A 26,201-nucleotide genomic window follows, 5' to 3' on the forward strand; every position below is an offset into this window, starting at 1 on the left:
TATCGATGTCGAAACTATCGTCCTAAGTCACGGTTTTTTGTATCCTGTGATTTGTCAACGAATACTTTTTCCATGTTTTCCCCTTTATAAGCTCTAAATAAGAACTTTAAGCATTACTCTTATATTATTAAAACTTACATTTTTGTGCGTAAACATATTTTTTCTATTGCAAGTAAGCCACTATTTTAAGCGGTATATTCAAAGATAGTATGGTATTTTTCAAAAAGTCAAATTGAAATGCTACCGTGGTCACACTGAAAAAAGCCTTGCAACCGGCAGCTCCATCCGAATAACAATTAAACAAAGCTTTAAAATGCATTGCAATTACTGCCAATGATTCCGGAAGTGAGCTAGCCTGACAATAGCACATGATCGGTTTACGGAGCACATAATATCGAGAGTTTCCGAGGGCTGTGGCCACGTGAAAATTCAATGCCAAAGAAGTTGTGTGCGTCCTAGTTGTTGTGGCTTTTGTTGCTGTTGTTCCTTGTGCCTTTCGGGAAGCGAAACACACAATTTGTGATTTTAATTAAGCAATGGGACAGTCGGCTGGTAAAATAGGTAAGTTAAGATTGCTCAAACTTGGTTTAAATCAGACTTAACTCGCTCTAAGCTTAGTTGGTGTAAAGGGATAGATTGTCAAGTGTCATGAAATTGAATTTCTTAATGAAAATAAAAAGTTATTGTAATCAGCATGACAGTTATAAGCTCGACTTGATCATGAATTAAAAACTGGGCATTCCAATAGGGTTTGTGACCTTCCCACCACCAACACACTCACATGTTCAGCGAACAGCTGTTTCCCCTTAGCGAGGGCACTCACCGGTTTCGTGCTTCTGCCGATAGTTTTATTCAACTATACAGGTGTGAAACTTACTTATTTTTCACATAAATAAAACTGTATTTTTTAAAGAGTTGCATTCAAAACTGTTTTATGTCAAAAATGTTTTAAATTATGAACACGTTATTAGATATTCCCAAATATTTCAGATTCACTTATGCCATACTCCTTCAGAAAGCTTGTTGTCCATTTATTAATCTTATCCTGCTGCTCGGGACTCAGTTCGTCCTTATAGGAACCGACAATACCGCGCCGCAAGAATCTACAACAAAAATAATGGATAATATCCAATATAAAATTAGAGAATTTAAACTCACTGAAAATCCTCAGTAGTTTTCCGAACAGTTCTGATATGACTGGTGGGGTCGCCAAACTTGCTTCCTAAAACAAAATGTTTTTAAAATCTACTTACTAAGGGAAATATTTTATATATATACCTTTTATGTTTTTAAAACTCAAGTGATTTAGGAGCTTTCTTACTTCCAAATCGGTCAAGTCTTTGCATCCCAAAAATACTGATAGTCTCTTGATAACATCTTCAAGATCTTGTGACATTTCCTCATAAGTAACAAAGAAAATGTTTTCCTCGTTTCGCATTCTGTAGAAGTCGATAATGTGTGCCCATTGAGATGTATATAAAATTTTATCCTTCAAGTACTGATCCACGAATTCATCCAAGCTGCTCTCCCAGAAGCACAGACCAATCATTTGATGATAGGAAGAAATCACAACATCCTTGGGATTACGCGCCACGTAGATTATCTTTCGCTTCTGCTTCCAGATTTGTCGGGGCAGCAGTTGAGCGGGCAAATGTGTTTTAAGTAGACGGGAATTACCCACAACTTTATTGCATAAATCTATAGAATCCATTCCGACCACTGGGTTAACAAGAGTGTATCTTAAGGATATAATTAAAAAAAAAAAGGTTTACAAAATACTCCACACTACTTACTCTAGAAAAGGACTTCGATGAAATGGATAACTGCCTTTAGCCCGTTCGAAATCCAGATCATTTAATAAAAGCCAGGCCAACTCTTGCATCCATGTAGTACCGCTTTTCATAAATGTCACCACAAATACATCATTTTCTTTCGTTTCGAAAGCATCGATTCTTGCAGCATCCCGCTTATACAATTCGGGGAGAGTGCACCACCTTTTCTTCCAATCTTGTTCTAGGGGCACCCATTCAGGGCCTAAACCGTTGGGTCCTGTGCACTGCACCTGAATCATTGGCATGGTAGCCGAAGACTCTATCGATCTACTAGCGTACATGTTGACTACACTTTTAGAAGGAGTATTTTCTAAGTTTACAAATGAACTTATTCTCAGTCTGCTCATGACAGAAAACTGTGGGTTGGACCGGCATTTTAGTTGCTTAAATATAATTAAGATCTGCACGATAACGTTTATCAGTTTAATTGTACCAAATGTATCTCAGGCATATTACATAATATTTGGGGCTTTCAGTGTATGTTTATACACTTATGCCTGAGATACATTTTATAGGTCATATAAAGTGAACTTTATAAGCAGATAATAGTTGATGCCTAAACATATATTTTTAGGATTTTACTGATTTAAAAGAGGACTGTTTCTATATAAAGGACCAATAGATTGGCTTTCTAAAAATCCCACGCAATAAGGATATCAAACTCTTAAGCTGCTTAGACACCCATAAAGTCAAAAAACCAAAGTGGTAAAGGACAAGAGTAAAAAATATTGAACCAGAAAATCCGCTCAGGAAAAGACTGAGATTGCAGGGCGCGAACTCCTAGCGTAATGGACATCATACCTTTACAGGTGTATTTAACGGGGGTTGCAGGGTTGAACTTACCTGCTTACCACATCGTCATCTAAGGGCCTCCATCAAATCGTATCAGCTTCGATTAGGTCCAAGATGCCCATGCAGCTGTAGACAATAAATTATTGAGTTTACGGCAATGATTTCTCACAAAACGGGCGCAAGAAAGGACGAAGGATCGCACAAAGGCGGAGGAGAGAATAAGTAAACCCCAATAGGCGCTCGTTTCGGGTTCTCAGGTAGGATAACCGAGTTGCAACTCCCTGACCCTGAGACAAAGACACATGCTGTGGGTCGAAAACCCGCCAGGATCTTCTCTCTATGACTTGCCAAATGTCCTGTTTTCATCGGAGTATCTTAGCATTTTTCGTGGGACGAGGGAGTTTTTCCATTTTACAGGCGGGAAAAAACTGCAATGTGAAAACTGTGAAAGCAGAAACCCCCTGAAAAGGCAAACATTTGGCCAACAGAATATATATTTCTCTAACGGATCGCAGCATCCCTCGCATGTGTTGCATTGGCGGTTATTCCACGACGATGTTGATATTTGATTAGCGTACGCACATGAGGATGCGGAAATGGGAAGTGGATGTGGAAGTGGAAGTTGCAGTTGCCAAATGCATCCCCGAATCCCGAATGAGTTCCCTTTTGTTAGATCTTGATCGGAGATTCAGAATTGAAGCCAACTGCTGTCGCAGGTATGCTTAAAAGGTGGAGGAGTTCTTGAAGAGAGTTTCTAGACTATAAGTTACCCTAGTCCAATAGATGCTTAGAAGTGCAAGTCTATAATCTTGATCACGTAATATGAAAAGGTCTCAAAATCAGGGTGAACTGTATTTTGCATTTTTAATACGGGGTTACATCATTAATTTTTGCGAAAAAAGTTTTAAATTTCACATTTTAAAGTATGAATGCCAATCGACTAGAAATTTAATAACGAGTTTAAGGAGGTATAGCATTCCATTTTCTGACCATTTCTGGCCGTTGATGGCCCAAAGTACTGACGTTTTTGATGATAATTCAGGATTACGATTCTTAAGCAATATTTGCAATACTTTTTTAGGGTTTTAAACTATAAGTTAGACAGACCAACAACTTGATAAACGACTGTTTTATGCAGCTCACTACCAAAACTAACCATACCTATAACTTTCTGGCTGATTTCGAAAACCCCGTTGTTGCGTATGAAACGTTTACCCCTGATCCCTGGAGTCCAGAAGTACATACAAAGGCATCTCCTCCTCCATTTCTTGGTTTCTCAAGTGCTTGCGCAATTCGATTTTGGGTTCTGGGTTCTCTTCAATTCTCCTTTGTGTCCGCTGGATTAGTTCGGGTTTATATATACATATGTACATATATATATATGAAACTCCACAACTGCTCCTTGCAGAGCTCCTTTCTTCGTTGGCTTGTCTGAAGTCCTTTCCCTTTTATTTTCCTTTGCAACATCTCTGCCTTCTGCCGGTGAGCCGTTTGCATATGTCGTTTTCTAATTAAACATTGGCATTTGCTACAGTTTTTACTTAATTATGTGTATATTGATCGCTTATCGACGATCGATGTGAAGAGCCAAGGCATACTCAGCTGTCTTCGTTTCGACAGCTGCCAAATTCTTATAAATTTTCTTTCGTTTATTTACTTGCAATTCAATGCGCCTTTTCTTCGTTGAATAAATCATACATTAAATTCTGATAATTACCAATCTATTTCCCCACGCTTATCTTTGGCCCACTTGAATTGTTTAATGTATTTAAATTACTTTTTGCCATTTGGTTTTGCCATAAACCATTTAAATTAGATATTCAATTGATTAGTTTTCAATTAATTTTAATTATAGCCATAAATGTTTATAGAACTATATTTATCTATACGTTCACTTGAAGGTTTCCAAGGTGAAGGTAATCCCACAACATTTGCCAGTTCATAATGGCTTTAGTAATGATAAGAAAGTCATGCATATGATATATGTATGTATGGAAATTCCACAACCATTTTTCTATTCTCATTTATCTTCAACATTTTATTAGGCCTTACGAGCGGGGTGTGATTTTCTTATCTCATAAGGTGGAACTTCTAGAAATCAAAAATAACAAAGCTAACACATTTCCACTCTACAAAGGTTTTTATTGATCAATGTTTTCTGAAAGATAAACCAAAATTCCTTTGACTAATATGTAAGAGTTAAAAATGGAATCCCTGTAGCATTTATGATCCTAAGCCCTTTCTTTAACTGGTTTTCCTTATAAAATCGAAGTTCTGCCTCTGGGATCTGGTCACTTGCCGTGCAAAATTATCATTTGGCATTTTCATTAAACGCCTGCCTAGGTCAATTCTCCATAGACGACGATTTCGAATAGCAGCAGGGATCTTGGGTTAAGGAACTGTCTGAAAGGTAAATCGCTGTGACATTCTTAAGACAATGGCCAAAAAGAAAAGAAAAAACAATTGTAAATGCGGGTCTTAGGAGAAACCAGCTATGCCAAAAACGAAGACGAGCGAAAATGAGCGATGTACGAGTTTATTCTTAAGCCAGATGTTCGTGGGAGACCGAAATGGAAAGATACAAATTGCACTGTACCGCGGGACTTGTGGGGGCACATGTGCCAAATTCTAAATTTAACAACAGAATGCTTAAAGGGGAGCAAAAAATAAGGGAAAAACAGTCTGCAAATATCTCCCCCATCAAGGCGACAAATGCAAATGGAAGCAGCTGTCTGCTGGCAAAATATGAATAAATATAAATAAATAATCGTAAAAGGAGTTCGAGCCGATCGAACCGAAGAAGTAGAGCATCCTTATCAGCCAAGGCAACTGGCGCACGTCTTCGGTTTTCCATTTTTAACCTGGCACGTGGTCGGCTGGTGGCTTCCTCTTTCTCCTCTTTTCAAAAATCCCTTTCAACCCGTATCTGTCTCTTTTGCTATGAATTTACACCTGGAATTGGCAAACAAACAGAACGGAACCAAGGGCCAAGGGCTGCGAGGGGATACACACTACAGTAGAGCAAACCCTTTTTCAGGTCCTTTTTTCAACTGCAACCGCAGATGGACACCTTTCGTTGATCTTCAAGTTGTGGTACAGTGGATATCAGGAAAAGCACACAATATATGTTTAATTATAAATATCTATTTAAATATCTTAAATCAAAACCTTAAAAACAAACCAATTTATTTCATAATCATAGATCTTAGTAAGTTCTCCAACGTCATCTGTACCATCTGGAAATTTCAGGATATATTACGAGTTGATCTTATTAATTGTATTTCTTATAAAAGAAATACAGGTAAAATATGATTCTTTGACTATTTTCCTGGAACACTGTGCCCGTTAACTGATATTCACTGTATATTCTTTGACAATTTTGGGGTTGTTCGTTGGTCTCGATTCCGCTGCTGTTCGATGTTTTTGCTTGTTCCTGTTTGCCAACCTCACCTTCTCCGACCATTTTTGCATTTTGGCAAACTGAGCGGTGAACAGGAGGGGGAAATCGGGTAAGCAGCAGCAGATGTATTTCCAGGACGCACGCCTGCTGCCAGGATGCTGAATATGCATTTCCACTTTAATATCAAAATTTAAATGCTTTCTGGGCCCCGTCTTGATCCCTTCCGATCTTGAAAATTGCATCTGCTGTTAGGTCTGTCTTGTTCCGTCTGCCGATGCAGGACAAAAAGGACGATGAGGATGAGGAGCACTCGGCGCAATTATCATCCTCTATCAATGGCAGCGTGGCAACCATAAAGGATAAAGGTTGATCAGACGCCAGACGGCAGTTGTCCTGCTGACCACAAAGCCCAAAGCTTAACAAATGAGACCACAATAGCATGTGTCCCAGATCATAGGCGAGCTTGCCTCAGGATCGGAACGTTAATGGCTAAAATGGTTTTGCAGTACAAAAGGTAGATAAATGTGTCTCGTTAGGCTAAAATGTAGTTCTTGAAGATAAGATATACGAGTATAGAATACGTTTGAAAAAAGAGTGATTAAATTGTAGGAGTATTCTTTTTGACACCCCGATTGAATAAATCTTATATTTTATGGATCTCCTAAGATCTCGATGCTAAGATATAAATAGAAAAGCATGGAAACTAGAAAGTAAAAAATAAGTCTCACAGACGATGATACTTGCCCGCAAAGTTCACGATCAAAAGCATTAGGGCAATTGAAATAGTTTGCCAGTTATATGAGCCAGACCTTGTAACCCCTGCGAAAAAGAAAGAATTGCTTTGAACCTGGCTGAACTACACAAACAGGCGCACACACTCATAGGTGAGGAGAATAACAGTTAGTGGAGATCCGAGCAGTTTGGCCAAAAGGAAAAACAACAGAAATTCAGGCCTAGAGCAACAACAAAATCAACAGGAGAAGCAACAGCAGGAGAAGAAGAGGAGGAATCCCCGATCAAGGTGCAGAGTTAGAGGCACAAAGGTAAATTATAAGGGAGGCTCAATACACGCGAATGGCAGGCACAAAGCGAAACCATAGTAAATAAGAAACAGCTGCCACAGAGAGAATGAGAGAGTAGGAGGTGGCGTCTCAATTTTCTCTCTCTTGGGCTCTCTTTTACGCTCTCTCGTTCCTTGTGACATGACCAGCGCTGATAGCCCTTAGAAAGAAAAAAGCCAGATTACAGTAATAAATAAAAATCTAGCTAGATTTTAAATAAACGGTAGATAAAAGAATTTTTTAATTATAACATCGAAGACATTTTTTTTCTTAGCATTCATAGGGCTACTTTTTATTATTAGATAGAATGCTAGTCCCAAAATTTGGCATTCTAATGTCGATACTTACATTTAAAGCATTTAAATTGGAACTGTTTTCGTTTTTTTCATGAAAGTGTATATAAAGAGCAACCAATTTTTATATACAAGAATCTTAACTTATACCACTCCTTAGTTTCTCGTTTATATATCAAAAACTCTTTTAAAATCCACACGGGAAAAATGCTAAATCTGGCGGCAGAATATCAGGTTGTCATCACTGTCCGTGACTCTCTAGCCGAGCTGCGGCAGCGACGCCGGCGTCGTGGGAGAGAATTCAAGCTGGTGCGAAGCTATAAAAGGCCGCAGCACCTTTTATTTGACGAAAAAAAACGCAGCGAAAGGTTGTCTCGGGAGTTGTTGTATTCGTCGTCGTCGGTCTCCGTGTTTCGTTTCGTTTCGTTCCGTTTGTTCCCGTTGCGCGCAGACAAACAACCAACAAAATTCAAAATGTTTTAACGGAAAACATCAAAAATTCGCAGAACTCTTAACGTTTAAATTTAATGCCAAATAAAATACGCAAGTAGCTTGTGGATTTTCGTTAGCATTTCGCGTGTTCGTTTAGTTCGTTTGATTTTCAAAAAACAAGAAAGCCATTATCATGGGTTTATCGGATATACCAGCCAACTACATGCAGGGCAGCCACCCGCACCTGAACCTCCATCCACAGCAGCAGCACCACCAAAACCAGCAGCACTTGCAGCATCTGCAACAGATGCAGCAGCTGCACAACGCCATGCCCACTCCCGCCCAGCAGGCCGCCCAGGTCCTGGCCATGGAATCCAATGAGCTGCTCATGAGCACCAAGGACAAGCTCACCAGCAAGAAGAAAATGCACTTGCTCAAGAAGATCAAGAAGCGCTTCGGATTGGGTTAGTAGTCGCATTAGTACCAGGCTAAGAATTGGATTAAGGATAACTTTAACTACTCCAAAAATGCGATACCAAATCTTACAAATGTTGGAGTACTCAGTTTTTTTCAAAATAACTTTTCCGAAGAAAATGAAAATTCTTTCCGGTAGAAATTCGATAGAATTTTAAAAACACCTTAGTAGATAATTATTCATTTTTTAAGACTTAAAATTATCAAGTCCTTCAGAAAATATAGTACATAGTTTTTGATACTTAAAACTTCCTGCGTGATATCCCACCATTAAACCCCTAATGTGATCGTAATTACAGCGTGTGAAATGCTTTAAATACATAATTCATCGATCTAGAGCTTTGCTTTTATCCTCACCAATTCCCACATAATATTAGCATGTGGTCTGACCTATCGCTCATTCATTCATTCAGTTAATTAAAGCGGCAAAGATAAATAAGCGAAATACACAGCCAGCCAGCCGCAAACATTTATGCATACATTAGCATTTTGCGTCTCAAGAACAATAACAAATAAAGAAAGATAAAAGCAAAAAACGAAAAGGTTTATGATTGTTTAAAACAAAAAGCTAATGACTAAATGCTTAAAAGAGCACGCTCAAGTTTGCTATTGTAATAGTCATAGTTTTGGTTTCTGGCTAAATAGACGCAGAAGCGGCCCAAACAAACTTAAATGTGAAATTCTCTCAAGGCTTCTTCGGCAGAATTTAACCTCGACCCGACTTATTCGCCGGAAATGTCAGTTCTCGAAAACTGCATTTTTCAATCGCACCCAAAGAAACCACAAATTGATCAAGAAGATCGGTATGAGGGATCTTGGATTGAAGAAAATACCACCAAAAGCAATTTTCCCAAGGAGCTATTATGTTTATCATAACGATTATCTTGGGCTGGGGAATTTCTTTGCCGCTTGGTGTTTTTGTTTTGGTTGCAAGCAGCTGAGCTACAAAAAAAAAAGGAAAAAACAACAAACTCACTCTTTTTGACTTTGGCTCAGTTGCATTCTCGACTTTAATCTTTTTGGGCAAAACAGGCGAAGCAAAAGCACAGCAAAGCCAATGACGCATAGGATAAGCTTCTTCTACTTCTTTTTAGTAGTTTTTACTGGCCTCCCATAAACAGTTCCGTTCACAAATTTAGCAGTTTAAATTTTAAATTGCAAACTAGCATATGGTTCGGCGAAACAAACTAGTATCGAATATCCTTAGAAATTTGGTATTTCACGTATTTTATATCCAGGGTGCTATTTTAATGTATGCCATTTATTTAACTGGTCTTACATTGTCCACCATCACTGTGTTTGCATCTGCCTCATTCAGCATTTGTTTTTGCTTTTACTGGGAAGTGTACGCCAAGCGCCGTTGCCGCCATCGGCAAAAGCAAAGGCAAAAACAAAAAACGATATACAGCAGGAGGAGAAGAGGAAGAAGCAGGATCGGTTGAAAAGAAGTGGAAGGGAAAAGAGGAAGAGGTGTGGCTTTGAAGTTGTAGCTTTTATTGTTGTTGCTTCTGCTGAGCGCTTAAGCTTGGAATCGTTTTTGTTTTATGTTTTATGCGGCGTCTTCGTTCAATCCGTTTGATTTGAACGTGCGTTGCCTATCGGTAATCAATGAAATTACTCAGTGGTTGTTATTGTTGTTCGTCGGCGTCAGCTGCTTTTGCTTTTTCTTACCTGCATTTTCTATTACAATTGTTGTTTTGTTATTGTTGTGTTGGCTGGCTTATGTGTTGTGTGTGTGTGTTGGCATGCCACGTTTGCTTTGGCTAAAAAGTTTATCTGCTCTTGGCTTTTACTTAGCTTCTCACGGTTTACTTTTCGAAATGGTTTGTTTGGCTGTGCGTGTGTTTGCAATTGAGCGCTGCCAACTCGTCTTTGAGCCACTGATTATTGGAGATATTGTCGCTCGACCTTCGATTGTTGGCCAAAAGTAAATACATAACAACGACCGTAAATAGAAGTACACACACCCCCGCAGGGAGTTGGTCTATACATATAGTCTGTATATATACACAGTGGTGGTCAAAATAACAATACATGGATTCTAGGGTTTAAAATTTATAATCAAATTATTATTAGAAATTTAATCAGAAAATAATAATTATGGTATGTCTGAACTCGATAAAACTGTATTTTTTTAAGTAAATTGTTGCTGTTTGTGTTTATCTACATACATTATTTGAGCATCTGTTGCGATAATCCCTACTTTGCGTACTTTTGCAGTTATTTCTCTTACCCTCATGAGGTCATCATCTCGATGCGTCATCCATCCCTGTGGTCAAACTTAAAAGTTAGCTTTTTCTATATACTGATACGGAGTAATGCCGTTTCTAATTGATAATTTTGCTCTGTTGATAACGGTCAGTGCAAATATAGCCAAATACTGATTGGACTGGCCTATAAAACTAACTCTTGAAGGTTGGGGGACTTACACAAAGATCTTTTCTGTGCTTTTTTTCTAAAAAGTTATCTACTGACCCACTTAATGCCTCCCACGTCTTCTGTTTATCAGTTATTGAACTGAGATGGCAGCTTGGGGAAGAGTACAGTGGATATTGTGTAGGAGATAATTGTGGATGTATTTTCATAATAAAAGTAATATGATAAGAATACAGACTGTATCTGCTTAATTTTCCTCACGACCCAAATGTGTAGTACAAAATTGTTAACATTTTGTCTGCCTCGATAGATAGCAGCGCATACCACCTTTTAGATATAGATAAACCATAGATAAAAACGCTTCGCCACAGGGTGTTGCAACTGGCGCAAGACAAAAGGCGCAATCCAGGTAGCAACAGGTAAACATAATATAGCATATAGTTTTATATACCTGGCCCGAAACGCAGCTGTAATTAACTCACGCAAAGTAAGATAGAAAGATATCCAAAAGGCATCTTTGGGTCAATTTTGTAGGCCTTCTGGGAGGAGGGCGTGTTGTTTAAGACGGGTTAAAAAAGCGGGCGGGCGTGCTGTTGGTTGCTAGGCATAAATCACCGCTTGGTTTTTACTTCGCTCAAACACCTACGGGCCTTTAATCTATGCCTGTGTGTCCACCAGCAGCTGTTCGGCTATCCATCGCTGGAAACTTGGTCAGATCGGGTTTTATGAAATTTCGGTTTTTCGGCCTTTAACGTTTGTGGTCCGAACTTCGGGCAGAACTCTAATGTAATTAATATGTACACCTATTTTGGGAGGAACTAGAACTAGATTTGGTTCAAGTCTGCAGCTGTTCGGGTAATAAATATGCTAAAACATTGGATATTTGCATGGTTTTGCTATAACCCTAAATATTAATGGGTTAGGTTGATAACAATGCAAACGGTGGCATCAAAGACTCTTGAATTTAGGGCCCAAAACACTTGAATTGCTCGTCAGTCTCTGTAATAACAATGTTATAATATAATAATGATGTGTTTCTATCAAGACGCGACTCTTTGAGTCCATTCCATTCCACTCAGCACCCGACTTATGGCTCTTATTGTTGCTTGTTGGGCTCCCCCCTCAACGCTCGAGTGATTTAATTACACAAAAGAGCTTGGCGTTTTTGGGCTAGGGGAAGAAAGGGGTGTCTTGTGCAGTCAAGTGCGAGGAAATGCAAGTTGTATAGAGGAGTATCAACTATATATTGTACTCTTATATACATATATGCTATATGCGGACCTCTTCACTGGCCCTTTTGCAGTAATTGCAACGCTTCGATAAGCAGCAAGCCTACAAAGCGAAACAAAACAAAGCGGAAGAAAGCGGATCTTATCGAATCTGACACTCCAATGTACAGTACTGTAATGAAAACTCGGGAATAATTGCTTCCTAAATAATTAATATGTTTTAACAGGAAAAAACTTAAAAGTCCTAAATTATTGTTATAACTTTAAAAGTTAATGCCTAAGAATATTGTATATTTCCTGTACGCCTCAACACTTTGTCTTTACAATGTTGTTTATTTTGTGTTTTATGTTTCCTACGCTTCCTTATGTCTCTTGGATATATATTTAGATCGGTTTTCAGAGTTCGGTTCTTCTTGGCTGGGGCCTCTTGCATGCTTCAGCGCTCAAATAAAAAACCAACCGGAGATATATATAGTATATATCATGGGCAGCGATAGAGAGGTGCTGTTCCCATTCCGCAGAGTTGGCTTTTGTAGGCTTTGTAAAAATAAACATGTAAATTTGATTTGGCCACCCACCCTTCCTTCTCTCCTCCTCCCTATATAATTTTCTATATCTTTCCTCTTTCGGTGGCTAATTATATTTTGGGTAGGGAGCTGCGGGTGTTTATAACTAATTTGTGTGTGCGTGAAAAGGCTGAAAATTGATGTCGAACGGGGAGAAAAGTCATTGAGAGTCATTGAACCCATTGGGTGGTGTGATCAATATGTAAGGTGCAACGGCTTAGCTCTTTAGGGGCTTCTCTCTGGCTAGTTTAGGGGAAAAACCAAGTGAAAAGTTGTAAACATTGTGAGGGATTTCCCTGAATGAATAGTTGCATTTATAACACTTTGTCTGGGAATTTTTCTGATGCATTCTCAATGGGTTACTCACTTATTGTTTCTTATCATTATTGAGGAAGTCCACCATTGACTTAAGTTCATTTTAGTTTATCGGGGCTCTTATCTGCAGTTTAGCCAGTCACTTTATGACTTTAGTTAGTGATTTTTGTTGAGACCCAATATTGTTTTCATTTTTATACTCGTTCCTCTGTAATTGCTTTGATTTTTCTTCGACACAAGCTAGTGGCGTATCAGATTTCGCTTAATCGCATGAAAAGTGCAATGTACTTGGGAAGAAGAAAAGCTGTACAGACACAATAACAACTGGTTGCAACAACTTGGCATAGTTTGACCTCTGGTTTCATCGCTGTCAACGCTGCCGCCGCCACCGCCACCGTTGTCGTTGTCAGTCGGCCCCTTTTCCGTTGTGTAATTATTTTTATTATATTTGCAGAGTCTCTCTATGTTATGTCCATTGTTGCTAAGCTTCTAGAGTTACATGCCACCAGGCAGCCAGGCAGAAGGGGCAGCACATAAAACCGGTGGGGAATCCATACCAGAAGAGAGAGAGTTTCTCGCTCCAGCAGCTCGCGATGCAATTTCCGCTGCACTGGTCAGCGGTTCAAGCAGAACGGAAGTGGTTTTCGCATCCACTCCATGGGGCTTTCCAATTTGCTCGAACTTTACTAAGTGGATTTAGCCGTAAATCAAACTATAAACTGGAAAATTGATTGACCATAAGATTTAGTAAATAATTTGCATGGAATTTGGTGTAGTTAGGTGAGGAATTCAGCATAAACTGCGTAAGGAATTAGGAATTAGTTAGGGGATATGTAACTAAGAAAGCGATTAAGTTTCACTTCCCACTTTTCTAAAACAACCAAAAAAAAAAACTTTCATATTTTTCCGCCCCACGCAAATTGTTTGTTTGTGAGCGATTAATTAACATTCATTAGTCTCATTTTCGTATATTTAAGACAAGAATTTAACATTGTTTTTATTGCTGTGTGAATTGTTTTACCAGCCTTTCGGGAAAGACACTTGTTCAGCTCTTAAACTCCGACCAACGCCTGACTTTTCTGCCCACAGCTCTGAAGCCTCTAACTAACTAACAAACGACGACCCACACACTGTTTCCTTAACTAATTTCACTGATATGTCGAAAATGAAAATAAAACCACACACTATACACTATGGAGTGGCCAGATATACGGTTATAAGTTATTTATCGGCGTGGGCAGATCCATTGACAAGCCCGTGGAAGTCAAATGCTTAAGTCCAACTCAATCTCCGACTCATTCACCCACTCGTTCTGACCGATTGCCGGCTGACTGCAAAACGTCGATAATTTATGCCAAATGGTTGACCAATTGATACAATTTGTAAATGATCCATTGATCCACTCGTGCCCCCGACGGTCCCCCGGCTTTCATGTCACATTTCCGGTGCAATTAAACGGCCTCGGGCGTGTTAATTGTCCGCACACGTCCCGTGACTCATGCACGTGGGCTAACAAGAACAACAACGACAACCGCCCAGCGGGGTGGGGCAGCACGTGACCTGTGACCTCAATCGCTGCAAATGGGGGAGGAGTTCAAGTTTGTGGCAGCAGGAACTTGTTAAGGCAAATGTTGCAATAAGAATAATTATTTGTTTTACTAATGTTTGCAATTTGTGTTGATAATCTGAAGAAACAATGTACCTAGATGTAGGTTATCATAAAGACATCTTTAATGCCACCAAATGAGTCCACTTTTAAGTGATTTGCTAGAACCGATCGTTATATTAACTCAAATCTCAACTTCACCTAAGATCCCCTTGTAAGCCCTCATTCAGACATCAATGTAATCGGATTTTAATGATCGCCAACTCAAACTCACGAGTGCCAATCGAAATCTAACGATGTCTGGCTGAATGGGATTTTGAATGTTTGGAGATCTTCATCGGATCGTTAAAATGATTTCGCCTAACGAGATGGCCGCGCACAATCACAGATTGCCTCACTGGTTTTGATTTTCTTCTCGTTTTCCTCCTTTTTTTTGCGCTCGGAGTTTTGTTTTATGACACCTGCATGATTTTCACATTTTCCACCCGCTCCACCATCGCTCAGCTGCAACAGCTTCTCTTCAGTTTCCCCCAAATAAGATTCGGGATGATCCGAACTCCGCACTCTCTTCTTGCAATTACCGAGGCTTGTTACAGGTTTTCGATGTTCGGCAGCCGCAAATTTACTATATATCTCCTGTATATACAAATTTGGAGTCGTGGGAATTGTCTCTACTGTGTTTGTGTTTTTGATTTTTGCCCAGTTGCTCAGCGTGGGAAATGTTTGGTTTCGCGCGCTCGCTCGCTCGGCTAGCTAGCTAGCTGATGGCGAATCCCAAAGACCGAACGGTAAATCAGGTTTTCCTTTTTGGCAAACTACGAAAATTTGCCTGCAACTGCGGCAAGATAGTTTGCAGTCGATCGGATACGACTCTCAGTTGCTTCGTTTTCCCCCGTTTGGGAACCTTTTTGTCGGTAGAGCAGCGAGCAGCGAGCAGCGATCAGCGAGCGGTAAACTCCAAACGCATCGTCATGACCACCGAAAGTTTGAACTTTTGAACATCTCCCGATGTTAGTTGGCCAAATTATGTCGAAATTTGATGATCAGAGTTAGGACGATGATCAGAGGGCCTGGGAAATGGGAAAATCAGCCTGCCTTATTGAAATCTTTTCAGTTAAGAATATGAGAAAACATTTCCGGCTAATGTATAATTACTAAATTAAAATTGATAAGCCATTATTTTCATCTCGACTTTCTTAACAAGTCATTCTATCGTTTATATATTTAATACAATTAGTTAGCAAGGGGGGATCATTAAAGCCTCGAGCGTTGGTAATCGCTGCACTTAATTAATTGTGGCCTGGCTAATTGAAAGTATCAACGCGTCTCTCAAGCACCGTTTCGACTGGGACTTCAAGGAAAAAAGAGAAGAGGCGCGTATTTCATCGATTCATTCATTCATTCATGCCAGCGAATACTTGTACTAGCGGCTGCAATTCCATCCATTGACTGACGACTGTCTGGGCCGATAAAAAGAAGGCGTCGCCAGTTGGCCAGGCTAGTGAGACGACGACAACATCCTGCAGCTAATAGGCCCAATCCAATACACGTACATATATGCGTAGTACGTGATTTCCTACTTCCTCGTCGCGGTCAATTCATAAATATGGATGGGTATCGCAGTCTTAGTCTTCAGGCCTGGCTTTCTACTCTTACTACTCCTCCTCCTTCTCCTTCTACGTCTCCATCCCGAATCTCCCAAAGCCTCGCTCTTTCCTTCAGAATGGGAGCCACCGGAAGCTGATGCTCCCTTTCCACTTCCTGCAGCGGAAGCACTTGAGGATTGGATTTTTCGGGAAGCAGACAGTACAGATTTCGTGTGCAAGTCATTGGCCCTAGCTTAGGATTAAATTTCAACCCCAAAGACACTGCCAAACTGGCAGGGAATCTTGCAGATACTCAAGCATTTGTATCTTGTATCTGTCTTGTAGGGTTCATTTTTTCTTTTTTCTTTTTTGGAAATTTGAACAGCTGCAGACTGTAGAGAAGTGCAACCCCTGAGCGATCGAAAACGTTGAAAACTACCCTCGAAAAACGAGGACAGACGGACAACGCTCTTTAGGGGTTGTTTTTACCTACCTGTTCCTGCCGTACAGCTGCTTTCTTCTGACCTTCCTATTTCTTCCTTTGCACAACAAAGCCAGCAGAAAGGAATCAAGAAAAAAGGGCAAAAGGAAAAAGGACAGCTGCCACATGCCGCTCCAAAGCAAACACATTGATCTCCAGTGCCACGCGCCGCATATCAACATGGTAATCACCATCAACATCAGCCTCATCTGCTGCAGGTCCTTCGCCATGGGTTTCTTATAAACTGGGTTTTATTTTTTTATTTTTTTTTAAACACAACTGTTGGCATGCCGCCGGAATCGTCTGATCTTAAGCATTCCAGCGACCTGGCCAGAAACCTGTCGTCATCTTAGGACTCCGCATCGAGTAATTATTTATATGGCCATATGGATTGGTTATAGGCCTTTTTCCCCTGGCGCAGTCTCTTGTGGTAATTGTCAACAGCTGCCGATATATAGTATGTGGATTTGCAAGGTGCAATAATTATACCAATTTCGGGAATATATTTTAAGGATTCTCGAAGGCTTTCTTATGTTGTTCAAGAGCTTCCCCTTTTACAATTGTACAAAAAATGTACTCATTAGTGGTTAACAATCCCTTAATTGTTTTAAAAACTTTTCCTAAAATCCAAAAATCTGTAAGAATTCAAAGATTCCTCTGTCAAGAACCCCCAAACCTATACCAATATTTTCCATTTCCTCGAAGTAATTCTTGTACTCCAAACGTCTGCGACTTCGATTTTCTTGGAAAATAGGCCAGCAGCTGAAGATGACCATGGTAAATCCTTTAGATTCCGCCTGTTGATCGCTTTTGTTGGGGTATTTACTACATTTTCCCTTAAAATGTATTGACAGTTCAATAGTCTTGAAAACAGTCACGTGCCTTCTGCTCGAAAACCAACTAAATTTGGGTCTTGGGTTGAGGGTTATTGACTCACCAAGGAAGATCAGTTCGGGCTTCTGCGTAATTCGATCGCTAGCACATGGATGAGCATCCAGCTACCTGGAGCAACACATAGATATATTTTTTGAAGATGCGTAATTCGATACGGAGAACTGGCGTTGAGAAAAAGATTTTAAAACAATGTGGCAGAAGATGTAACTTATAGATAAACTGGTATTGTGGGAAGGTATGTGGCATTTGCTTTACGGGGAAGTCTATGGATTTGAAAAGATCTATAGGAGAACATTTACAGATTAATCTCAATTTAAACACTTCAATCAAATTTAAAGTATACCTACTATGCTCTACAATACTAACTAAACCTTTTCCATTACCCTTTCAGTTCGCCGCTCGCCTTCTTCCTGTCCTGGTCCCAACAACCTGCCTCCGCTGCAATTCCACACCGTGCACGGTGATAACATCCGGATCTCGAGAGATGGAACTTTGGCTCGACGCTTTGAGAGCTTCTGCCGGGCAATCACATTCTCAGCACGTCCGGTTCGTATTAACGAAAGGATCTGCGTGAAGTTTGCGGAAATCTCGAACAACTGGAATGGAGGAATACGCTTTGGATTCACCAGCAATGATCCTGTGACGCTGGAAGGAACACTGCCCAAGTACGCCTGTCCGGATCTGACCAACAGGCCTGGCTTCTGGGCCAAGGCTTTGCATGAGCAGTACTGCGAGAAGGATAACATCCTTTATTACTATGTCAATGGAGCTGGCGATGTGATCTATGGTATAAACAACGAAGAGAAGGGCGTGATACTGTCGGGCATTGATACGAGAAGTCTGCTCTGGACGGTTATTGATATCTATGGCAATTGCACGGGAATTGAGTTCCTGGATTCCCGAATTTATATGTACCAGCAGCAACCAGCGGCGATGCCAATTACCGCTGTGCCCGCCCAGCAACAGCAGCTAGCCCAGCCGGCTGCCAATGCCACCTCCGCCTTGAATCCTCATCACCCGCATCAGCAATCGAGGAGATCCCTGCCTGGACACACTGGAGCCATCGATCACGATCTGGAACGTCATGTGATGCCATCGCTGCAATCTCTGCACTTGGCCGGAAACGGCGGAAGTGTGGTCAGTGTCGAGCAGGCGGCTATTGCGCATGATTTGGCCAACGGACTTCCTCCTCTGCGGTACAATGCCAATGGACGACTGATCCCTGTGCCCTTCCACAACACCAAAGGCCGAAATGTGCGACTCTCGCAGGATCGCTTCGTAGCTTCCCGCACGGAATCGGACTTCTGCCAGGGCTATGTATTCACTGCCCGTCCCATTCGCATTGGTGAGAAGCTCATCGTTCAGGTTCTGAAAACAGAGCAAATGTATGTGGGTGCCTTGGCGTTGGGTCTAACCTCCTGCAATCCTGCCATGCTGCAGCCCAATGATCTGCCCAATGACTCAGATTTCCTGCTCGATCGTCCTGAATATTGGGTGGTGAGCAAGGATATCGCCGCTGCTCCTCAACGTGGCGATGAGATTGCTTTCTTTGTGGCGCCCAACGGCGAAGTGAGCATTAGCAAAAACAACGGACCAGCAGTGGTAGTGATGCATGTGGACCAGTCCCTTCAGTTGTGGGCCTTTTTGGATGTCTATGGCTCGACGCAGTCTCTGAGGATGTTCCGCCAGCAATTGCCCAACATGGTTGCGTATCCATCGCAGCCGCAGGTGAATGTGAATGCCAGCAGTTCGTCCGCCTGCAACGCTGCCTCTACATCCCGCATGCTGCCCATGACCGAGTCAATGAGCAGTCTGAATGCCGGAGCCACTGCCAAGCTGTTGCACCATCCCTCTCAGCTGAGCGTCGCCCAGAGTACGAGCACTTTGGCCTCGGCTGGAGGAGTCAATGGAAGCCGCATGATCAGCATGCCCTCCAACGGAGATATTCTCCAGATCCAGCCGAATGGCGGTGGCACTGTTCTGGTAGTGAATCTGCCACCAGCCAGCAGCTCGCACGATATCAACGGACAGCTGGCGGCCAGGCCCTCGGCAACGGTGACATCTAGCGGAGTTTTGGCCGGAGCCTGCTCCAGCGGCACCCTTATCAGTACTACCAGCAGCCAGTACATTGAGGTGAGTGTCTAAGCTCTGTGGGTTTAATCTCTAACAATATACTAATGGTTTTTCTTTTTCGCATTGCAGCCCATTGCCAATAGCACAAATAATTCGGCCAACAAGTGGAAGGACAGCCTGAGCGACCAGCAGAGCACCGACTCCAGTGCCGAATGCACCATCTGCTACGAGAACCCCATCGACTCGGTGCTGTACATGTGCGGACACATGTGCATGTGCTACAACTGCGCCATCGAGCAGTGGCGAGGAGCCGGCGGTGGACAGTGCCCACTGTGCCGAGCGGTTATCCGGGACGTCATCCGCACCTACACCACGTAGAAGGGGCGTAATCGTTTCCTAGCCAAGCAACTTTTACTCGCAATCAAACCTACTAAAGCTACGCATCATACCACACACACATACACACAAGTTGTTGCATTTTGAACGCAATCGAGCGCAAAGAATATATAGATACTGGAATGATAGGAATTATTTTTGCAGACTAAAGATGAGATAGTTTACACAGAGCTAGTTTAGGATACGAAACTGTCACCTAATTTATCCCCTACCTACCATCTACATGTATTGTTTAATTTTTTTGTGATGTTATAAGTAAGTGCGCCTGAGAGCCAAAACTATGTATTGTTCAATTCAATCGAGATTTCATCGTTTTTTCAATTTTTTGCAAAACCCTGAACCGCACATTTATGTGGCGTGTAGTAGTATACTATAAAACCAAAGTATTGTATAGAAATTAATTGTATTTGGAATTCAAATTTTAGTTTATTGAAGGTTGTTGCAAATTTACTTAGTTTTTCTCTATGTCTAAATTCGAAACAATGTGCAAAATTATAAAACCCAACATTTCTATTCTTTATTTGGCAAATAATCATTTGGTGCTAAATGTTTAAAAGGGGAAAAATGAAATTGTTAAAAGATTTGAAAAGTTATGTTTAAGCTTGCAGCAACTACGAAATGACCTTAATTTGGCATGAAATTTATTGAATGAAGCAATTATTGACTAATTTCCAACAAAAGGAAAGAGAAACTCGACACTCAAATTAAATATATCTGCAGCACAAAATGTTGAACAAAGATTGATCAGAAAAATACTTATGCACGAAAACCAAAATAGAAAACTGCAAGAGCGTGTTAAAAACTAATTTTAGTCTAGCCTTAAGTACTTAAGTTAATTTCTAGTCAACGAATTATGCTGAAGTTTAAATCTAGATCGAGACTTCATCCAACAAAGACACCACAGAAAAGACGTATTAAGCACGCTAAGCAATTTTAATGAAGCCGCATTTTAAATAACACTTAAGTAGTGCACGTATTTTAAAGCAGATTTAAATATATATAAATTTAAATATAAACATAGAACAAAAGACTTGTATGTTGTACCAACAGCTTGAATGAAATATGAAAAATGGAATGCCCATCTAAATCAACCATGCAGTTAGAAAATTGCCAATAATTAATTAACAATACCAAGCAGATCAAACATGAAGGACAAGAAAAGCAGATAAAACTTTACCTAGGATTGTATTAAAAATAATTAAATGAAAATGTAATAAGCAAAGACCACAAAGAAATATGCGAAATGGAGCGCAAGCTTACTATTTTTGTTATAAGAATAAATCCGGATAGGAATAAATGAAGATGAAGACATGTTATTGCCACTATTAATAATTAACTTTTAATTTTTTAAAGAATCATAGTTCGTAATATTACGATGCTGCGCCTAGTTATGACTAAACATTTAAATGTATTTATGAAATTATATTTGATATATGTAAGAAAACGCAATGCTGTAATACCATTAAATACTGACAACAATATCAGAATAACTATTGGTTTTATTTTCTGTTTGGGGTGAATTTTAAAAATATATAATAAATTAAACGAAAATGATGGAACCAGATATTTTGCTAAAAACTGTACCTTTAGGAAAATTTAATTTATTTTAAAAATTAAATCTAAGTGGTTATAGCCACAAACAAATATTTATTTTAATTGATTTTGTAAACAAATTCAAATTTTTAAAAATAAAATATACCGGCCAATGGTTTTGAGGATGCCACTAAGTTTTTTTTTCAGGATTGCCACCTTCTGCATTGTTATCGAATTTCTATACATTGATGCAGTATATTTTGTATGCCTCACTACGGTCACACTTCACGCAGTAAACAGAGATTTTATCGTGTAGTGTAAAAGAAAAGTAGTAATTTAATGGTAAAAGGCGCATAAACCCAATCAAATAAAAGTGCCTGGATTCACCAAGTACCCCCGCGCCCGTACAAATTGTAAGTCTACGTTTAAAAAGCGAGGAAATCTAGCTTTCTGGACAACCAGCAAGTACACACACATGCACGACGTAGACAAAATACTAACCCCCACCCTACCCTTCCTTACTTCCACGAACCTTTTTCCACAGAGCACAGGCGACCCAAATTACGACGAACGTTTTCTAATTACGCATTCCAAGCATGGACGAGGCAAACATACAGGACAAGGAGCGGTTCGCTAGCCGCGAGAATCACTGCGAGATCGAGAGACGTCGAAGAAACAAGATGACGGCCTACATCACGGAACTCTCGGACATGGTGCCCACCTGCAGTGCTCTGGCTCGAAAACCGGACAAGCTGACCATTCTCCGCATGGCAGTAGCCCACATGAAGGCCTTGCGTGGCACTGGAAACACCAGCAGCGATGGCACCTACAAACCCTCTTTTCTGACCGACCAGGAGTTGAAACATCTCATCCTGGAAGCAGCCGATGGTTTTTTATTCGTTGTGTCCTGTGATTCAGGAAGGGTGATCTATGTTTCGGATTCGGTGACCCCAGTGCTAAACTACACCCAAAGCGATTGGTACGGCACTAGCCTGTACGAGCACATTCATCCCGACGATCGCGAAAAGATCCGTGAGCAGCTATCAACACAGGAGTCGCAAAATGCTGGCCGCATCCTGGATCTCAAATCGGGCACTGTTAAAAAGGAGGGCCACCAGTCGAGCATGCGTTTGAGCATGGGAGCCCGTCGGGGATTCATCTGCCGAATGAGGGTGGGCAATGTAAACCCAGAGTCCATGGTTTCAGGACATTTAAATCGCCTCAAACAGAGGAACTCACTGGGACCATCGAGGGATGGCACCAACTACGCCGTGGTCCACTGCACTGGCTATATCAAGAACTGGCCGCCTACCGATATGTTCCCCAACATGCACATGGAGCGCGATGTTGACGACATGAGCTCGCACTGCTGCCTTGTGGCCATCGGTCGACTGCAGGTGACTTCAACGGCGGCCAACGATATGAGTGGCTCGAATAATCAAAGCGAGTTCATCACACGTCACGCCATGGATGGCAAGTTCACTTTTGTGGATCAGCGAGTCTTGAACATTTTGGGTTATACGCCCACAGAGCTTTTGGGCAAAATCTGCTACGATTTCTTTCATCCCGAGGACCAGAGCCACATGAAGGAGAGCTTTGATCAGGTTCTCAAACAAAAGGGACAAATGTTCTCGCTTTTATACAGAGCTAGGGCTAAGAATTCTGAATACATCTGGCTGCGCACACAGGCGTATGCCTTTCTAAATCCTTACACCGACGAAGTGGAGTACATAGTGTGCACAAACAGTTCGGGGAAGACCATGCACGGAGCTCCTTTGGATGCCGCGGCTGCTCATACGCCCGAGCAAGTGGTGCAACAACAACAGCAAGAGCAGCATGTTTATGTGCAGGCTGCTCCAGGAGTAGACTATGCCCGCCGGGAGCTGACTCCAGTGGGCAGTGCGACAAACGATGGCATGTACCAGACGCACATGTTGGCCATGCAGGCTCCTACGCCTCAACAGCAGCAGCAACAACAACAGCAGAGACCAGGATCGGCACAAACTACACCTGTTGGCTATACCTATGACACCACACACTCGCCGTACAGCGCTGGTGGACCCTCGCCGCTGGCCAAGATACCCAAATCGGGCACCTCGCCCACACCGGTGGCACCAAACTCCTGGGCAGCATTGCGTCCACAGCAACAACAGCAACAGCAGCAACCTGTAACCGAGGGCTATCAATACCAGCAGACGAGTCCGGCACGGTCCCCAAGTGGTCCGACCTATACCCAACTGAGTGCTGGAAACGGAAATCGCCAGCAACCACAGCCAGGGGCATATCAGGCAGGTCCACCACCACCTCCGCCCAATGCACCGGGAATGTGGGATTGGCAGCAGGCTGGAGGACATCCCCATCCAGCACATCCAACGGCGCATCCACATCATCCTCACGCTCATCCCGGAGGACCTGCTGGAGCCGGACAGCCTCAGGGTCAGGAGTTTTCGGATATGCTGCAGATGTTAGATCACAGTGCGCCCACCACGTTTGAGGATCTGAACATCAACATGTTCAGCACGCCGTTTGAGTAATCCCGATCCCCATCTTAATTCCCATTGCCACCTCCCCTACTTAATCTGTGTCTCTCTTAACCACTTCTCAAGTGCAATCCATCTTACATTGTTGAAATAATTCAGCCAAACGCATGCAAATTGTAATCTCGTAAATAGCATTTTAAGTACATAGCGGTAGTCACGTACACGACTCTGATATCTTTATTTTTGTGTGCTACGTCTTCACTTCCACCTCCCGTATCCATTAGCCCGCCCGCTTCCATTTAACCCGCTCACTGGCCGTGCAAAAGTATTTACAATTAAAGTCTTACGTTTGTTCGTAACGAAAGGGAATATATACATCGATATATAGCCTATGAATTCTAAACTTTCTCATCGATTCTATTAGGATTAAGTGTGACACGCTTCGTGCAGAGTATTCTTTTGTATTTCTCATTGAGCATTTCAAAGTTCATGCAACGTATAAATATATAAATATACAATTCGTAGATTAATATACAACAAATTAATAATTATAAGCAACACAAGTGCACCACTTATACTTTTTACCCGCGAACTAGCAATAACATTGACACCATTTCCCATTAATTGTTGCTCATTTTTCGCCAATGCAATCAAAAGTATATGAGTAAACATATATACCTATATATACATACAAAATCTTCATGTGCAGCTTTTCTTTTTCTTTTAATTGCAAAATTGTGCAGTGACAACGAAAACTTTCAAGCTCAATACAGTGGCGCTCAAAATTAAATCGCACACACATAATAAGACCATTTTATTACGAGTTCAAACATACAATTAGTTATTTAAGCTCCCTTCAAACAACAAATTTTAAACCACTTTTTAGTCGCTAAGCCCCAACTTCTGTAATTAAGCCACCACATTGATGATAATGCTTAGAACTTTGGGTATTAAGAACAAATATTTCGGTTTTTAATGAAAATAAACTTAATGTACTACAACTATGGAAGTTAAGAAACATGTTGGGCTTATCTCTCAGCCGATTTCACTTCACCATCGCTGCTTCCGCAGCTCTGTTGAAGAGCAGCTTTTTTAAATTCCCTGAATCTGGGCCGCTTGGCTACTCTGTCTACGGGAGAGTCTTCAGAGGAGGTCCTGCGTTTGCTTCGCCCATCTTTTTTCTGCTCTTCATCATCGCTGGGATCACTTTGTTCTGCTTTGATTTGGTCTTCACGCTTCTTGCGAACGTTTAGCCAGGCCATCATCGTTTTATTCATTGGCGGTTTAGCGGGCTTGGCGGCCAATTCGATTGGCTTGTTACACTCCTCGCTTTTGTTCCGCGAATTGTTCACCAGTTTGGACACTCGATACCACTGAAGTTCGGTAGCCGGACGCAATGTAGCCAAGGCCTCAGCGTCACTAGCTCGTTTGAAATCCAACCAATCCTAGACGATGAAGAAATTTTAAGAAGATTGATTAACGGTAAATTTCGTATGTAAGTTATCTTTTCTTACATTCATCTGTTGTTCGGTTTCGAGGATCGCTGGCATGCGGTAGTGCATCCAGGACATTATTTTACTGGACTGGAAGGTGATAATGCTGTAGCTGTACATCTTATCGCCACTTTCGTCCTCCCAAACGTCGAAAAGTCCAGCCATTCGCAGTAGCTTCACATCCTGGGGCGACCTGTTCTTGTCGTAGATCTTGGCATCGCCCTCCTGAGGTACGAATACCAGGTACGCCTCCCGCTCGGATGGCTTTTTGGCAGGACCGGTGGTCTGCCACTCGTAAAAACCCTCGCAAATAACTACGCATCGTTGTCCACGTTTGAAAGGACCGCGATAGAGTTTTGAGTCCATTAGGTGCTCTAAGCGACAATTGTTGGTTGTGAGGCCGTGTCGTCGATAGTCGCCCTTATGCCAAAAGGGGATCATTCCCCACATCATGGGCATAACCACACGGGCGCACTTCTGATTCTCGGCATCTGAGAAATGAGCTGCAGACACAATAACCGGAGTTATATCGGTAGGCGCTATATTATAGGAGGCCTGATAGCGCCTTCCTAGGTTGAATTCCGCCCTCCATTCGGGAATATCCAATTCTGATCCTTCCCCATTCTGGACTTTATCTTTCCCTTCGGATTCCGACTCCTTTTTGATGGTTCTCTTAGTATATTTACATGCACAAATCACCTGATCAGGATCTAGGGTTCTAAAAAGGTGGTTAATTGAGTTTTATATATTCTTATTATTATTCCTACAAGCAAGTACGGCCACACATGGGTAATACAAATTAAATTTTAATTTCCAAACGTAAAGTGTAAACAAACATTTATGGAGGGCTAATTTAAATACCATAAATATTTCTGCTTGGTACTAAAAT

General features: G+C 41.4%; 4 protein-coding genes across 5 annotated transcripts; 2 read left to right on the forward strand and 2 right to left on the reverse strand.

Moving 5' to 3' along the window:
* The first annotated feature begins 262 nt into the window (after nt 1–262).
* LOC108108335 (protein neuralized) lies at nt 263–20,311 on the forward strand. Of its 2 annotated transcripts, none has more exons than XM_017216366.2 (3): nt 263–561; nt 17,729–19,470; nt 19,540–20,311. In XM_017216366.2, the coding sequence occupies exons 1-3, from the start codon at nt 537–539 to the stop codon at nt 19,786–19,788; spliced, it is 2,016 nt and encodes a 671-aa protein (XP_017071855.1). In that variant the 5' UTR covers nt 263–536; the 3' UTR covers nt 19,789–20,311. The 2 variants fall into 2 exon arrangements, with proteins under 2 accessions (XP_017071855.1, XP_017071854.1); XM_017216365.2 differs by lacking the exon at nt 263–561 and adding an exon at nt 7,736–8,274.
* LOC108108336 (luciferin sulfotransferase-like) lies at nt 953–2,168 on the reverse strand. Its single transcript, XM_017216368.1, has 4 exons — nt 1,794–2,168; nt 1,279–1,739; nt 1,159–1,222; nt 953–1,103 (listed from the first exon to the last, which is right to left on the reverse strand). The coding sequence occupies exons 1-4, from the start codon at nt 2,111–2,113 to the stop codon at nt 968–970; spliced, it is 981 nt and encodes a 326-aa protein (XP_017071857.1). The 5' UTR covers nt 2,114–2,168; the 3' UTR covers nt 953–967.
* A 1,301-nt stretch (nt 20,312–21,612) lies between the features above and the next one.
* On the forward strand, nt 21,613–24,820 carry LOC108108313 (aryl hydrocarbon receptor nuclear translocator homolog). Its single transcript, XM_017216336.2, has 2 exons — nt 21,613–21,752; nt 21,884–24,820. Exon 2 carries the CDS (start codon nt 21,936–21,938, stop codon nt 23,871–23,873), a length of 1,938 nt encoding a protein of 645 aa, XP_017071825.1. The 5' UTR covers nt 21,613–21,752; nt 21,884–21,935; the 3' UTR covers nt 23,874–24,820.
* On the reverse strand, nt 24,762–26,181 carry LOC108108316 (abasic site processing protein HMCES). The gene is made up of 3 exons (XM_017216341.1): nt 26,080–26,181; nt 25,334–26,030; nt 24,762–25,264 (listed from the first exon to the last, which is right to left on the reverse strand). Exons 1-3 carry the CDS (start codon nt 26,097–26,099, stop codon nt 24,848–24,850), a joined length of 1,134 nt encoding a protein of 377 aa, XP_017071830.1. The 5' UTR covers nt 26,100–26,181; the 3' UTR covers nt 24,762–24,847.
* Nucleotides 26,182–26,201: the final 20 nt, after the last annotated feature.

This window comes from Drosophila eugracilis, unplaced genomic scaffold, assembly GCF_018153835.1.
Source record: "Drosophila eugracilis isolate 14026-0451.02 unplaced genomic scaffold, ASM1815383v1 contig_47, whole genome shotgun sequence".
In the NCBI taxonomy this organism is placed as follows: domain Eukaryota; kingdom Metazoa; phylum Arthropoda; class Insecta; order Diptera; family Drosophilidae; genus Drosophila; species Drosophila eugracilis.

Excerpts from the sequence above, each read along its gene's own strand:
- LOC108108336 (XM_017216368.1), bottom strand. The coding sequence starts at position 2,113 with ATGTACGCTAGTAGATCGATAGAGTCTTCGGCTACCATGCCAATGATT. Across the intron at positions 1,740-1,793 it reads CATCGAAGTCCTTTTCTAGA|ATACACTCTTGTTAACCCAG; the intron begins GTAAGTAGTGTG and ends TATATCCTTAAG. Across the intron at positions 1,223-1,278 it reads GAGTTTTAAAAACATAAAAG|GAAGCAAGTTTGGCGACCCC; the intron begins GTATATATATAA and ends ATTTTGTTTTAG.
- LOC108108335 (XM_017216365.2), top strand. The coding sequence starts at position 8,004 with ATGGGTTTATCGGATATACCAGCCAACTACATGCAGGGCAGCCACCCG. Across the intron at positions 8,275-17,728 it reads CAAGAAGCGCTTCGGATTGG|TTCGCCGCTCGCCTTCTTCC; the intron begins GTTAGTAGTCGC and ends TTACCCTTTCAG. Across the intron at positions 19,471-19,539 it reads CCAGCAGCCAGTACATTGAG|CCCATTGCCAATAGCACAAA; the intron begins GTGAGTGTCTAA and ends TTCGCATTGCAG.
- LOC108108313 (XM_017216336.2), top strand. The coding sequence starts at position 21,936 with ATGGACGAGGCAAACATACAGGACAAGGAGCGGTTCGCTAGCCGCGAG.
- LOC108108316 (XM_017216341.1), bottom strand. The coding sequence starts at position 26,099 with ATGTGTGGCCGTACTTGCTT. Across the intron at positions 26,031-26,079 it reads ATGTGTGGCCGTACTTGCTT|AACCCTAGATCCTGATCAGG; the intron begins GTAGGAATAATA and ends CCACCTTTTTAG. Across the intron at positions 25,265-25,333 it reads AAACCGAACAACAGATGAAT|GATTGGTTGGATTTCAAACG; the intron begins GTAAGAAAAGAT and ends TTCATCGTCTAG.